This window comes from Mizuhopecten yessoensis, unplaced genomic scaffold (assembly GCF_002113885.1).
Source record: "Mizuhopecten yessoensis strain PY_sf001 unplaced genomic scaffold, ASM211388v2 scaffold10349, whole genome shotgun sequence".
Taxonomy (NCBI): domain Eukaryota; kingdom Metazoa; phylum Mollusca; class Bivalvia; order Pectinida; family Pectinidae; genus Mizuhopecten; species Mizuhopecten yessoensis.
This window is the reverse complement of record NW_018408502.1, coordinates 21,401-36,115: the sequence shown is the minus strand read 5'-3', so window position 1 is coordinate 36,115 and position 14,715 is coordinate 21,401. Positions and strand designations below refer to the sequence as shown.

General features: G+C 38.3%; 1 protein-coding gene across 1 annotated transcript; it reads left to right on the top strand.

The window, feature by feature from the left end:
• The first annotated feature begins 2,915 nt into the window (after positions 1-2,915).
• On the top strand, positions 2,916-13,184 carry LOC110460291. The gene is made up of 3 exons (XM_021513116.1): positions 2,916-3,008; positions 4,788-5,003; positions 13,003-13,184. The coding sequence occupies exons 1-3, from the start codon at positions 2,936-2,938 to the stop codon at positions 13,182-13,184; spliced, it is 471 nt and encodes a 156-aa protein (XP_021368791.1). The 5' UTR covers positions 2,916-2,935.
• Positions 13,185-14,715: the final 1,531 nt, after the last annotated feature.

The following is a 14,715-nucleotide window of genomic DNA, read 5'->3' as shown; positions in this document are numbered from 1 at the left end:
CTATATTCAAATAATATATTGCAAATACAACTTGATAAAAAAAACACCTCGAAGGTAATAATTCCCAAAGCCATGAATGGTTATTAAAATAAAGAAAAAATAGGCTCGAAGAAACAATACATGATTACATCTTCGTTTCAATCGCAGTACGGTGATAATTGTGATCTCGCAAATGCTGGATACATTTCGAGAGTGTTTATTAGTTTTATTACGGCCGTCAAGGATGCGGCGCTGCAGTCGCACTGTTTACAACACCGGAACGGTTGAAGTTCAAGCGAACGTCTGTTTGCAGTAGGACTAGGTCTATTAGGACACATAATACAAGTATTTTTTTGATAGGGAGGTACACGTCTACAACAAAATGAGAGTCAACATGTCTTCGTTTCAATCGCAGTACGGTGATAATTGTGATCTCGCAAATGCTGGATACATTTCGAGAGTGTTTATTAGTTTTATTACGGCCGTCAAGGATGCGGCGCTGCAGTCGCATTGTTTACAACACAAGAACGGTTGAAGTTCAAGCGAACGTCTGTTTGCAGTAGGACTAGGTCTATTAGGACACATATTACAAGCATTTTTTTGATAGGGAGGTACACGTCTACAATAAAATGAGAGTCAACATGTCTTCCTATGAATGTGAATGATGCAGCGGCTAGGACGGATTCCAGGACAAGCTGAGCCAGCGAGTGTAGATTTCGATGAGCTTGTTGGATTACGATGTGGACCGCCTCAGTATTGTCAATTGAATCAATCGCACGTTCTTAGAACTCTCCATTCGTCCTGATTTAATTTGAGGGTTTTAGAAATACTCGGGACGAAATGTCTCTTCCTTTCTCTCAATGGAGCAGACGGGCCCGTTCATCGTCCGTACACTATGAATAATAAATGAGAATCTTGGCCATGTACCGAATTAATTAAAGAACATTGATATCATAGTATGTACAACCATAATATGTATTGGATGCTTTGTAAAATCGTCAAGTGGAGGAACGTCCATCATTATAACAAACAGCCTACCGAAATCACTCGGCGAAACAATTCACAGACAATTACTTAATAATTTTGGGCTAGAAACTATAAATACGGAATAACTACGTTTACTCGGTTAACAAATATGCAAACGTGTATTTATTCAATTAACATTAGTATCTACTGCTGATTTATTGTAGCCTAATCCCTATAGATTACAACGGAAATCTCGATTAGAATAGTTTATCTCTAAGGTCGTTTCATTCCATTTCTTTTTCAATCATTCCTCGCGTTTCGTTTCGCCTACTTTCAATCCATTCCGTTCCTGTGAGAAAAGCATGTTTCGTTCTGTTCTATTCGCGTTTCGTTCCAAACAGTGAAACTATTTTCGTTCCGTTCCGTTAAGGCCTTGTTTCATTCCGTTTTCATTGCGTTTTCATTCCATTTCGTTTGTCAACTGAAACGCTGACACCCCTGTGCACCCCTGTGCACTGGCGTATGTGTTAAATACGCATTCATTTAAGCCTGACCTTTTCAGGGATTTAACTGAACTTTTAACGGAAGTTACCAGCGTAAGCGCATACGCGTAGTCGCTTTTTACAATAGGCAAAACGATTAAATTACTTATCTGACAGATATATTATCTGCGTAGGGTTCAGGCTTCACGCCATACAAATGCTGTTTACAGAACAATACCGAGACAGAAGTATTAGCAGTACTAAATTGAGCATGCATTGTATATGACTTAGACTGGTACAACACCGCAATATGTTACACACATATCCCTTTACAACATCGCCTTTTTTAGTTTATAGATGAAGATTCATTCCAACGAGGACGCAGCGTGGTGTGTAGTTAACCAAGTTACCTGCGGTCACCTCTGGAGAGCACATGACAATTATATCCCCACCGACATGTGATTACGGACGTCACGCTATATATACATGTATAAAATGTGCAACACTCATCTGTTAAGAGGATATATGTTATACATGATAATTGGTTTTATTGTCGTCTAGTTTATATTTTTATACTAGGTTATTTCCAATAAAGATAGACATGTTTCATTTATATTTCTTTTTTTTAAGGAATACTCTTCATCAAAATATTAACACTGTTTTTTTTTAATAAAATGTCAGTTATGGCGAACGTGGGCATTAAATGAGCATCACTCCTTTCGATTTAATAGATAATCCGTTTCAAGTGTCGTAATAGCTTATTCTAAATCATGCATAACACAATACCACAACAATATGATGCACATATTTTATCTACTACAATAGGACCTCATTTCTTCCATCGGATTAAGAGTTACGGATGCGCCATAATCTAAGATGTCAACATAAAAATATGAAGGTGTCGCAATAATGTTTTCGGTATGTCGATATATTATCACGTTTCCCGAGATAACTTTGACAAAATATATATCACGTAGGTAGGTAGCGCGGCTTTTTATCCCGTTATGCTGGGTTTGATATCGACTTATTGATGTTTTATATAAAACAGGTTAGTTAACACATATTTTCCCAAAAGAAATTATCACGCGATGAACTTATGCTAAGTAGGACTGTTCGTCAATGTGCCTCGTTTGGGTTTCGTATGTCGGTTACATAGCGACTAGCGAGGATAAGGAACACTCAGATGCATGTAGGTGATTGCTGTATAGGGGTCAACCGGATCAAGACAGGTGTACCGAAACATTTCTCGATTTGAAAATATAATATACTTTAATTTAAATTCAAATAATAATAATAATGATTAATTAACTTTCTTGCCAACAAAACCCGTAGACATGTGCACAGGCAATAGACCAGGATAAAAAATACTGACAAAACAACCATGTCGAATGGCCGTGTAATTTTATAGATAAGTAAATAAGACTAGTCACTTCCTTAGTGGATAGTTGTGGGCTTCCGATATAGCAGACACAAAGCACCCGTCTTATACGATACGCAGTATATGTATAATGGGGGTGTGTATTATCTGGCTGCTGGAGTTTTTGTGTCTCTTTTCAACTTTAATGATTGTCAACACATCAGGTAAGATTGGATGTACACTTTCTGGTTATCCTTCATTCTGATAGTAAACCTATACGTCACGTTGATCTGGACATCTGTCATAGCATAAGCCTGAAGTGTTTTACCGTAGCAAATACTGCCTGTACATCAGATAGGGGTAAATATTAAGCTTGTATCTGAGGTTCATGTTTTATACCTCCGCATTGAGTTGCTGTGACATAGTATTTCACGATAACCATTTAATTCAGGATATAACATTTAAATTTTAGAAACAGTAATATGTAGAAACAGCACATAAACAATATACTAGCTATGTTTAAAATAGTGCCTGCCATTGGTGTTTTGTGGCTACTGGTCTTTCTATTGTATTAACATTGGTAGGGCGGTTGACATGATTAACAAAGACAAAACAATAGTCTTTCACAATCGGTATGAACCTATATAATCCACCCACACCTTATATGTAAACATTTTCCGAGGGGTTTATTTTCTTTATATATTAGTAGTATGCTATTATATCTATTTTGTGTTAACGTAACGTATGTGTGTTGTGTTGTAACGTATGTAATTTGACGGCCTCATAATGTCTACTTTGTTGGATTTACTTCCTTATGTCATATGTCTCATAAGTAATAACGACAGTATGGTCAAATTTGAGCACTGGATACGAACAAACAAATATTGGTTGGCTGTGTATTACTTAACTATAAATATTGACAAAGAAGATATAACGGCAGTGCAGTCACATTTTTATTTATTTTTTCGTTATTCAGGGCGATCCGTCCTTGTTTGGAGACAGAAAATGAATATTTACATATCAGAAAATAAAACAGAGATTAACAGTCACTTGGAGACATTTATACAACATAAATACATAATCAAAAGTATAGTAGTTTACTATATAAAAGATGCTGTTAAATAACATAGTATCCCCTAGGTAAGCTTGAAACATAAGGCTAATTAGTGTACCATATTCATCTTGAATACGTGAGGTCAAGATAATTCATGCAAAAAAATCTGAATAACAGTATTGAGAAATATCTTTGGAAGACGACATTGTCGGTTCAAATTCAATTGAGTTCTCATTGTTTTTACTTACTTATACTATGAAAAAATTATGATTTACAACCATTAAATGATAACGTTTTGTTGATCCGGTCACATTATTCCACATTTCCTATTTTTGACCTCATTTGTGTGGAAGTGACGCTGTCTGCCATTTTGATCTGTTTACCCGAACAGCTACGGATATACATGTGCTCACTGGATTTATTAACATTTTGTTCTATTTATGAAGTTGATCTCACGTCTTCGAGATTATTATTTAACCATAATTAAACTTTAGTAACAAGCTACGTGTGCACTAATATCAGCATACTTCTTAATTAATGAATGTGTTTCTTTGGTCTGCTTTTTTTTTAAATGATAGTCATTAGTAACATATGCATTTGATCATGAATTTTAAAACAGAAAAGAAGTCCGGATAATTAGTGATCTCCAGTTGTTTTAAAGCAGTTTCAATTAAAAGTATAACATAACATAACAGATTAGTCAACCGGTAAAATCATCACTATGATAACCAAGTCCTGGTTCTCTTTTCTTATCAGTTTGATGGTACATTTGTACAGTTTTTACCAATATCAATATCCGTTCACCATACATTTGTGTTCATCATTTGTGTCTTTCAATGCTTGATTTTACCATCAACACATTCATGCATTGATGACCATGTAATGCTGAGATTAGTGACAATTATTAGTACTTTATATCGCCAATATATAATTTTTGTTTTGTTTACAGTTAACACCTGTCGTGAACCAAATGTCAAAAACACCACTCAAAGTTCAATCTATCTTCCTGAATATCCTAGTGGTAAGGCGGTAGATGGCTGTAAAATACAAATATTCGACAGCAACAATTGTTGTTCACATACACAGGAAGGTCAAAAGGAAGCATGGTGGCAAGTAGATCTAGAAGAACTTATAATGATGGAACACGTCAAAATATATTACAGAGGTGAGTAATCAAATCAACAATAAAATTATGGTAAGCTTAAAGTGCCTGTGATTATTTATATATTTCAGAACCTTTAGACGGTACTGTGGTGTCAAACTGCCTATCCTTTCAGGCGACTAATGTATCCACCATCCTTGCTTAATGCTATTTTCTCTCGGTGGTTTCTACTACTTATTACCAAAATTTATTTGATGCCCACATAAGAAACGTGGTACTTCTGCCTTTTTGGTGATGCCCCGTATATATCCGTGTTTATGTGAAACACTGACGGTTACGAGGTCGTTAAACAATCAAACTAGATATGTGTATAATACATTATACAGTGACATCTATTTTTAGATATACATATTGCATAACAAACCACAAATGGTTGAAAGGTCCGTTAGGCCTACAACGATAATGGCACAAACAACACCGATGACGTCAAAAGGCATAACAATACAAAAATACCAATGCAAAGTACATATACATGTAATTACGTATACCGTTTACGATAAGTATATCAATTGATGAGTTGTAATGCTGGTTATGTTGTTTGTAGTTCTGACTAATGAGTCTTCGGTCGTCCAACAGGTTGTAACTCCACTGTTGTGGATAGAGCCTGAATGAGTTCGTGTTTATTAACGACGAACTGTTGTGTATACATGTAATACTAGTATTGTAAACCGTAAGTGCTCTGATTCGGTTGTTTGTGTATACGTAGACACACGACACCGTTCGATACATGTGTAAGTACGTATGTCCGTGTAACTATGCATAGGAGGTGTGGCAAAGTCAACCATTGTTAGGCACAATTTGGTTGAGGAATGTTACTGATAATAATAACCAGCAATGATTCCTCCCTTTACATTTTCATTGATGTGATATAGCAGCTTAATGGAACGTTACAAAAACATTACCGATGGAAAGTTAAATATATTTTTCATTTAGATAAATAGACCTAGTTTATAATCTAGACTAAACAATACAGAAACAAAATGTATTATTCTGTAACAATCTATTAATTAATATAGGCAATGATGGCCCATGGGACAATATCATTTCAATGAATGTTTACTAGATGTTAACAAAACTCTAATTTTACGGTTTCTTTGACAGGAACATACCTTTTTCTAGATTTATGAAACAACAACAAACCAAGTAGTTAAGATTTGTAGCATTTTATTCATACAAAAATATTTGGCAATATAAGGGTACTCACAGACACTGCACATAACCTAACCTAGAATTGTTGAAGTCTCGACGAAGTGGCGTAGGTCAGGCCGTAAACTTGTATGCATTATTAATAGATTCGTGTCCATATATGGCAAATAATATGGACAGTCTATATACTAGAGGGCTGTATGAACTGTGTGAAAGCGGCTGTGTCGTATGTCGTAATGCCGGTGGAGAACACGGTGGAACAGAGCTGTTCCGATTGTCGATTCTAGTTCATGTTGAGTTAACGGGTTTACGGGGTGCCAGGAAGCATCTGGGCTGTGGGACGTATACGTGCTACAGCTCCCCCTGCATATGGGGGCAGGAGCTGCGTTACACCTAAGTGATAAGGCCCACATGAATATGTGCAGCATATGAGAGCCCCCATGAGTTAGTAGGTAAATATGGGAAGCCACCGACACATGCTAAGTGTTGAAAGATGTGTTGAGATATAGATAATATGAATTAAGTTATGATGAGTTCCGAATAGTTCATTTTGCATTCAATGTTATATCTCCAAGATATGTATATCGTAGCAGTTTTATGATTAGCTGCTGTTTAGTTTCGATGAGTTTGGGAGAGAGTTCAAAGTTCTGCCTTAGGATGTATTCCGTATAATATCTTTGATAATTGCATTGAAAGTTAATGTCGCCAAACTGACGCTATTAGTCAATAATACTCATGGATAGATGAAATGATGGCGCTAATGGAGGACAATGGGATTCCAAAGGTACCAAACGAAAGAATCAAATGAACACTGAACTCTGTACCCTGTAATAGAATATATAAGAATTGAGAGCATGGCCTCCTTATTCCTTGTTGAAGTGAGGAAAGCTTAGGTTGCCACAAAATTAGACTGCTTGAGGTCTGAGCCTCTTTTCTATAACACTGCCCTTATTTGAATAAAAACCAAGAATGGGCCTCCACGCACATTTGTATAAGGATGAGGACTGGACCTCCACAAATTTATATAAGGATGAGGACTGGGCTTCCACACGCTCTTTCAATTAGGATGAGGACTTGGCCTCCACACGCGCCTCATATATGGAAGGAGAAAGGCCACCCTAAGACTAATTTAGGCGAGAGCTGGGACTCCACACGCTTTAAGAACATATGTATGAGGACTTGGCCTCCATACGCGCTTTCAATTAGGATGATGACTTGGCCTCCACACGCGCCTCATATATGGAAGGAGGAAAGCCACCCTTAGAATAATTTAGGCGAGAGCTGGGACTCCACACGCTTTAAGAACATATGGATAAGGATTTGGCATCCACACAGCTTATATTAGAAAGTTTCTGGGGGGCCAACACACGCGGGGAATCTGTTACTTCCTTTCTGGTTTTAGGGCTTCGCCATGTTGAGTTGTGTTGCTTGCAGATCATTATTGGACGTTCTGATGTAAGTGCAATATCAGTCGGAGCTCCAGTGACCAAGTACTTTAATAAGATGGTCGGAAACATGTTTACTGGCTGCTGTGATTGCGGCTCCAATCCTGAATGAGTGACCATTATAATTTGTTTCGTTCAGTCCCAAATGGCCAATGAGTTTTTTCAAACGCCCAATGAAGAAACACCGACTCATACACTGGCCTCTATCATCTAAAAATAAAGGACTTCGTTGTTTCCCTCCATGACTGAGGCGCCAGTCTAAGAGAGCTTTCATTGTCTGCACAGGGCAAGCATTGTTATTGTTTCTGAACACTTTGATATTGATTCCCTGTTTGCATGGATCAGTTTTTGATGCTTTCAGGCGAAGTGTAAATGATGAGAAGTCCGTATTCCAGGTAACAACCTCTATACATAGCCCCTGAGGATATGCTGATTTCGGATTAAGGCATGTAAATTCACCACACCTGAGGAAAGCAAATAACGGCAGGCATAATGCTGCCTTTAGTGTACGGGACAGTTCCCTAGGGAAGATACCTTCAGCTAGTTTACGACACATTATCTGGAGAATATCTAGCGTGATGTGCAATCTAGGTTTGGTGTTTGGTGTTTGAGTTCTTTTTATTCCTCGTAGTATGGTATGGAGCCTGTCCAATGGGTTGTTTTCAAGTGTGACTAATGGATGTCTGTGACCTCTCATTAAGTAGCCATGTCTTATGCCTGCCAAGTATAATTTGATTATCCCATACCGTAGATGCAAGAACTTGAAACAATGAGTTACAAAATAAATTAAAATGTCTTCTGACAGGGTTGGTAGTTGTGAGGAATTTGCCTGGCTGTCCCTCAACCCAAACATAACTAAGAGGTGTCTTAGTTTATTAATTCCTGTTGCGTATGCTGCCTGAGTAGATGGGTTGATGGATTCTGTCCAGATTTGTTGCACCGCTTTGTCTAAGTAAGTGGTATTGAGTTGTGTGGGGTTGTCCTGCATGGGATGAAGTCCGCTAGTGGTGCCAGACGGCGAAATATGTCCATCTGAAAACGAGAAAGAGCATCTGCAATATTGTTTTGATGACCTGGTATATAACCTGCTGATATTGTGAAATTGTTAACGAATGAACACTAGGTAAGACGACGCATAAGAGTCATGATTTTGATCTACCTTTCCTGATTATAGCCACTGTTGCCTGATTGTCACGGTGAAATTTAATTCGTTAATTCCACTGATGACTCCATAACATGGCAGCAATCACAATAGGATAAAGTTCCATATGCGCTATAGAAATGTCATGTTTCTAAAGACAGAGACCTTCATGCCATTATCCCTGGAACCATCTGTTTTGAAAGAAACATCCAAAACCTATGACACCATTGGTATACAAGTCAAAGTCTGGTGCTTATGTTATGTCGGTATCCAGGAACACGGACATTCCATTCCAAGTTTCCATGAAATTGTTCCACATTTGTAGATCACTCCGACTATCTTTGCCAAGGTCAATTCGGTGATGTAATTTCTTCACTGTTGTTGACAAATATATCAAATGACTAACCAATGACCTACCATTAGCAATGACTCTTGAAGCAAAATCCAGATGGCATTACTAGCTAAGGAGCTCTCGCTTGGATATTTTACACTTAGACATGAAGTTCCCAATTATAGCTTTAATTCTGATTTTTTTTTTTTTTGTTGACTTGGTAACCTAGCTTCCATATTATGAGAGTCCAGTTCAATGCCTAAGTTTTCTACTGATGTACAAGGCCCAAGCGTTTTATGGGTGGCAACAGGTATTCTGAGTCTATTAAAAACTAGTGCTAAAATAGCTCTGGTTCTAGCTGCCTCAAATCGGGGTGTGTCAATGGTAAGAACATCATCTAACAGATGCATCACGAATTTAACTTGATATTTTTTTTGAAGAATCCAACATAAAGCCTGTGCTAATTAGTCAAATATCTTGGGACTAGACCTGTAACCGAAAGCTAGCTTAGTGAAAAAATAGAACTTCCACTTCCAACTTACTCCGTAGAGATGCCAAAAATCAGGTGAAATAGGGATAAACTTAAATGCATCAGCAATGCCTAATTTACAAAACAAGGAATCTTTGCCTGTTGTTTTCAGATACCTCATGGCGTCATCAATCTTGGAATATTTAAGAGAGTATTCTGCTTTGTCTATGAGATCATTGATACTATCTACATTATCCTTATCATGAGGTGCACTCAAATCAACAATTAAGCGTTTCTTTCCTGAATGTTTTCCTGTTGCTTTACCCAGGGGACTGACCCGGTACTGTGGAAATGGGGGTGTATCAAAAGGTTCTATGACAAACTGATCAACTACCTCTTTGTCTAAAAGCTGTTCTGCTGTTAATGGCTCATTAAGTGCTGATTGCAAGTTTTTACAAATAAATGAATCTGTAGGAATTTCGTTAATACCTGTATGTAAACCATATGACAGACCCTGTATTAAAACCGAAACAAAATCTTGATCTGGATAAAGGCTGAGTTCAGAGTGCAAGGCAACTATGTTGATTGGTGTACTTGCTTTTAGTCACTGCATTGTTGCTTTCTTATACTTTGCATCTTTAAAAGAACATGTTTGTAGGGGCATGATGACCTGGTACATCCCTTGTCATTGAAGTTGTTACAAACTTCCTGTCCTCCAATACCGATCCTGGGTCCACCGTGCAAATCAATACGTTGGCTAGATTTGTTTGAAGGTGTTTGCTGTGATGTCTGTTGATTTCTGATACGACCTGCCTGGTTCGCCAGCATTGGGCAGACGTTAGACAAGTGGCTACTGCAATGACACACTGAGCATGCGTTGGTACGGTGGCCTGAGCAGACCGTAGTGTAAATTTTATTGTCGCTAATACCCCAGTTGACCTTTATACCCTTATTTAGATAAAGGGCGGCCGCTCTGGCAGAACAAATCTTATGGTACTCATAGACCAATGTACCTGGGCAATTACACGAAATGTCAACAATATCCTTCTCGTATTGATCCAGTTCAGTTCTTCTATTATGGTAAACTTCACACATAACAGACTTGTAACTGAAAAGGCTTTGATAAACTCACCGATGGTCAGGGCCCGGTTGAGCCTTAGATCCGCCGGTCTTAGTTGTAGGACCTACCCTTCAATGATAACTGACCGTCCTTCTGATGTGATGTCAGGCATCAGGAGTGTCGCCAAGTTCACATCCTTCCCCGCGAGTATCTGTTGCCTCAGACAGGGTGAAATAATGTCCACTGATGATAGCGATTCCAGTGGCACTCCTTGCGTATCCATTACCGAATTTGGCGCTCCAATTTGACACATCGGGACCGTCACACTATGATGAAGTGCTCCCACACCGTGTTGGCCGCCATATTGTTGAATTGGTTGATAACCGAAACTAGAGGGCATTGTGGTAATAGCACTCCCAGTGTTAATGGCAGTATGAGAGGTACCCCGTGGAATCCTTGTTGACGAGAGGATACCATACTCTCTAGTCTTTCGATTTGGAGTTTTAACTGCATAACATCGACAGTACTATTCTGTTGTTATTTCTGTTCTGTTTCTTCTACCACCGGTCCGGCGATTACGGAATCTGTTGTCGAGTTGTCTGTATCATCTGCCATGTTACGTTGATACAATTTCAACAGCGTTTTTCTCGTGAAGTCCCCCGGAAATGTCTTTATTCCGAACGTCTCCAACGACTGTCGTAGCTGGTCGGCAGTCCAGTTTTCGGTATTCGTTTAATCGGGGCGTTTACGATATTTGGGTATTTGATCTTCCTGTGTCGCTGAAGGAGATAGAGAGCGTTTCTCCTGTCTCCTGGAGTTTCTCGTCCTGGAATTTGTTGAACGGCTCATTCTGACGGAACCTTGTTGAATCCAAGTATGGATATACTTTCATTACTATTACTGTACGGTAATGTTTACCAGTTATCTCGTAAGCTATAACGAGTATAAGAGCGATTACTCTGTAGATATAAGAGCGTGAAATTTACATCTGTACAGCTCGCTGGTAGTTGTAAAAACCTATGCAGCCAGTGTATCAAACCCAGGATTCTTACAAGTCACGTGGCTATTACTCATTGCTTAGAAATGTTGCTGTATGACGTAGCATTAGTCAGTTGGACATATCAGGTTATGTGTCTGGTGAAGGGGGCTGCATGGCTGGACAGAAACCCCAAACCAATGATGTTATCACATGTTAGTCTTAACAAACGCCCACACACTGGCTGTGAGTGGGAAAACCATATAGTTACAGACTGTTCTCTGACTAATATCTAACTGCCATTTAGAAATAAAGATGAGGAGGTTTGTATAAATGTTGTTTCATAAACCATGTTTAAACATACATTTAAACTTAAATATTGGCACATATTTATTTAAACAGCACGATTATGGGATTTGCTTTGCATAACAATTGCAATGATTACACAGATATGTCTGTAACTTAAGGACGAACATATTACACATACTAACACACTTGTCATTAGGGCTTTTCGCCAAAAGATGAAAAGGCATATAATTGTTGATTGTTTCTTTTTATTCTTGTTTTTATTATCCTAACATTTTTTTTTGACCATCTTAAAGTTGTATTGGTAGCGGGTGTGTTTATGGGCTTTCGGATGTGTTGTAGGTCATTGTCAGAAGATGTGTACTACATCATTGAAGCAAACGTTTTCAATTGGTTCATAGTTTATAATGGAATGTTAACGCAAATAAATGTTAAGTTCTGTGTTATTTATGAACTATGGATACATAATTTGCATGCTGTAAATGAATATTTAAAAAAAAGTCCACACCTCTGCGTTAAGGGAAGTTACACTGATGTCTGATACATCTGTCAAAATGAACGTCCCAAAACAACTTAGCTGTCAGCTGGACAATGAAACAAACACTTTTGAGCTGGAACTACCTGATCACCAAGATATGTCAGATGAGGAAGTAGAGAGATTTATTTCTACATCAATCATTAAAATGAAATCAACACAAGACATTGAGGTAGAACTTGCCGCGAGTGCTGACCCTGGTATCCCATCCCCCTGGCAGCCGGTCCGGAGTGACTCCCCTCATCAAATACCTGCCAACAGATTAGCACCTTTCCGATTTAAAAAGGTTACAGAGGAGGAGCGAAAATCCTTTGAAGATGCCAAACAATCTTTAGCAACAAGGAGAAATACACAATGGGGATTATCTTAATTCTAAGGTAATAATTCACTTCACCCCCACCCCTGATGTTTAAACAAAGGGAAGTTACCGTACTGTCTCCGCTGATTATCTTGATGTTGTTGAAAGTTGTCTTTCCGTATAACTGCATAATAGCAGGTATTAATGCTGATGAAGTAAATTCGGTTAATGATTTTGAATACACAAGCAATCCAAAGCACTTCATCATTACACAGAAGACATTCTTCTTTTGTAGAGTGGAGCATGGAAACGTCTGGGGAGCATGTCCCATGCAACAGTACAGCCACAGAGGAATTGGCAAACAAACTGAGCGCATTCTACTGTGAAGCAAAACCCCAAAATGTGGAGAAGAGAGCGAAGCAAATGTTAGCACGACAGGCTGAGGAATATCACAAGAACACTTTGAAAAAATATTAGGGGGGGACTATAATTAGGCACATTCAGGATATCGGCCGATATTGGACGAGATAAAAAAATTAAGGTAGCAAAAAACACTCTAAATGGGTTTCTGAAAAAGCAAATGAAGTCTGGGATATCTAGACCAACACAACATAAGCAAGTTATCGAGGCAGTTGATTTAATAAAAATTGCAACCTACCTTGAAAGTGCTAAGAAAAAATCCGGTAATTTTCCGTCAAGCTGTATGGTATGCTTTGTCGATACACTTTGTAAGTCGTGGCACAGAGTTCCACCAACAGTTGAAACTTGATTCATTTTCTTTCCTTTATGACGAGAATGGAGAGTTTGTACAGCTTACACATGAAATACAGCAAACAAACTTTCAGGGCGGATTACCGGGTTGCCGGGTGTCCGGTCAGTCTCCTTAAGATACTCATTGAAAAGACGGATCCCAGCGCTAAAAGCCTGTTCAATCATTACTTATATTTATTTTTTAAACATTTATGAGGANTTATGAGGTCATAACAACGCGATTCATTCAATATGTCCATAAACCCGTTGTTGTTATGACCTCATACATGTTGAAAAAATAAAAAAAATCATTCCTTAAATATGGTCGCCATGACTTCAAAACTATTGATTATACAGTATCACTGTATGTACATCATTTGTAGATAATGTCCGGTGCCAATTGTTTTTTCATACATGTGAATATACTTTTTGTATAGGTCTCAAGATTCTAAATGTGTTATTTTAAGGAACAACCTCTTTGAAAAACTTCATCTTAGTTCTACTAGGTCCAGAGTCTTACTAGGTTCAGGTTGTTGGCTATAAAACAATGCATTTTAAGACCAGAAATGAGACTGCCACCTTTCTCATTAAGAAGCAGTGTGATGATTAAGGTGGGTCCCAGCCTGATGACTGTTTTAATTCCAGGGCAAAAAAAGAAAACACATTGAAATCCCTATTTCCTCATAAAATTTCTGCGTCAGTTGCCTGTTACAGAACATGCTGTCGGTAACAGCAGGCATATGCCCTTTTCTTAATCATCGACCTACAAGGGTGTTAAAAAACGAAGAAACGTGTTTAACGCTTCACTGGTAAAAAATTGATTGTATTTTCCTTGGTTAAACGCGAAATTAACCCTGCGTAAACACAATATATAAACATTAGCTCTAGTGGAGAATCTTGTTTTTCAAATAGGGAGAAAAAATGATCAAGATTATCAGCAAATACAACAATTTGGTGGCTATCAAATATACCAGTCAAACACGTCGGATTGGCGGAACGGTTCCCTTTGCCATAAAGACACAACGTCAATGGCGGCTGCGTTGTCTTTGATTCCCGTTATCCCATGTACAGGCAGCGCCCAGTACCTGACGATATACAGCGACAGACGGTCAGGAGGTCTACCGTGGTACTCTACAAACGCTTATCTCGAGCTTTGCGAGGTAGAAGTTTACGGTACGTAAATTTGATATTAAACATTACAAAATTGTGTTATTCTTGTGTATATGGGGCTGTGCTTGTATTAACACAAATCGATAAA

Bases quoted from the DNA above. Each gene is read 5' to 3' on its own strand.
- LOC110460291 (XM_021513116.1), top strand. From the start codon at position 2,936: ATGGGGGTGTGTATTATCTGGCTGCTGGAGTTTTTGTGTCTCTTTTCA. The intron at 3,009-4,787 runs GTAAGATTGGAT...TTTTGTTTACAG, and splicing joins AATGATTGTCAACACATCAG to TTAACACCTGTCGTGAACCA. The intron at 5,004-13,002 runs GTGAGTAATCAA...CTTCTTTTGTAG, and splicing joins CGTCAAAATATATTACAGAG to AGTGGAGCATGGAAACGTCT.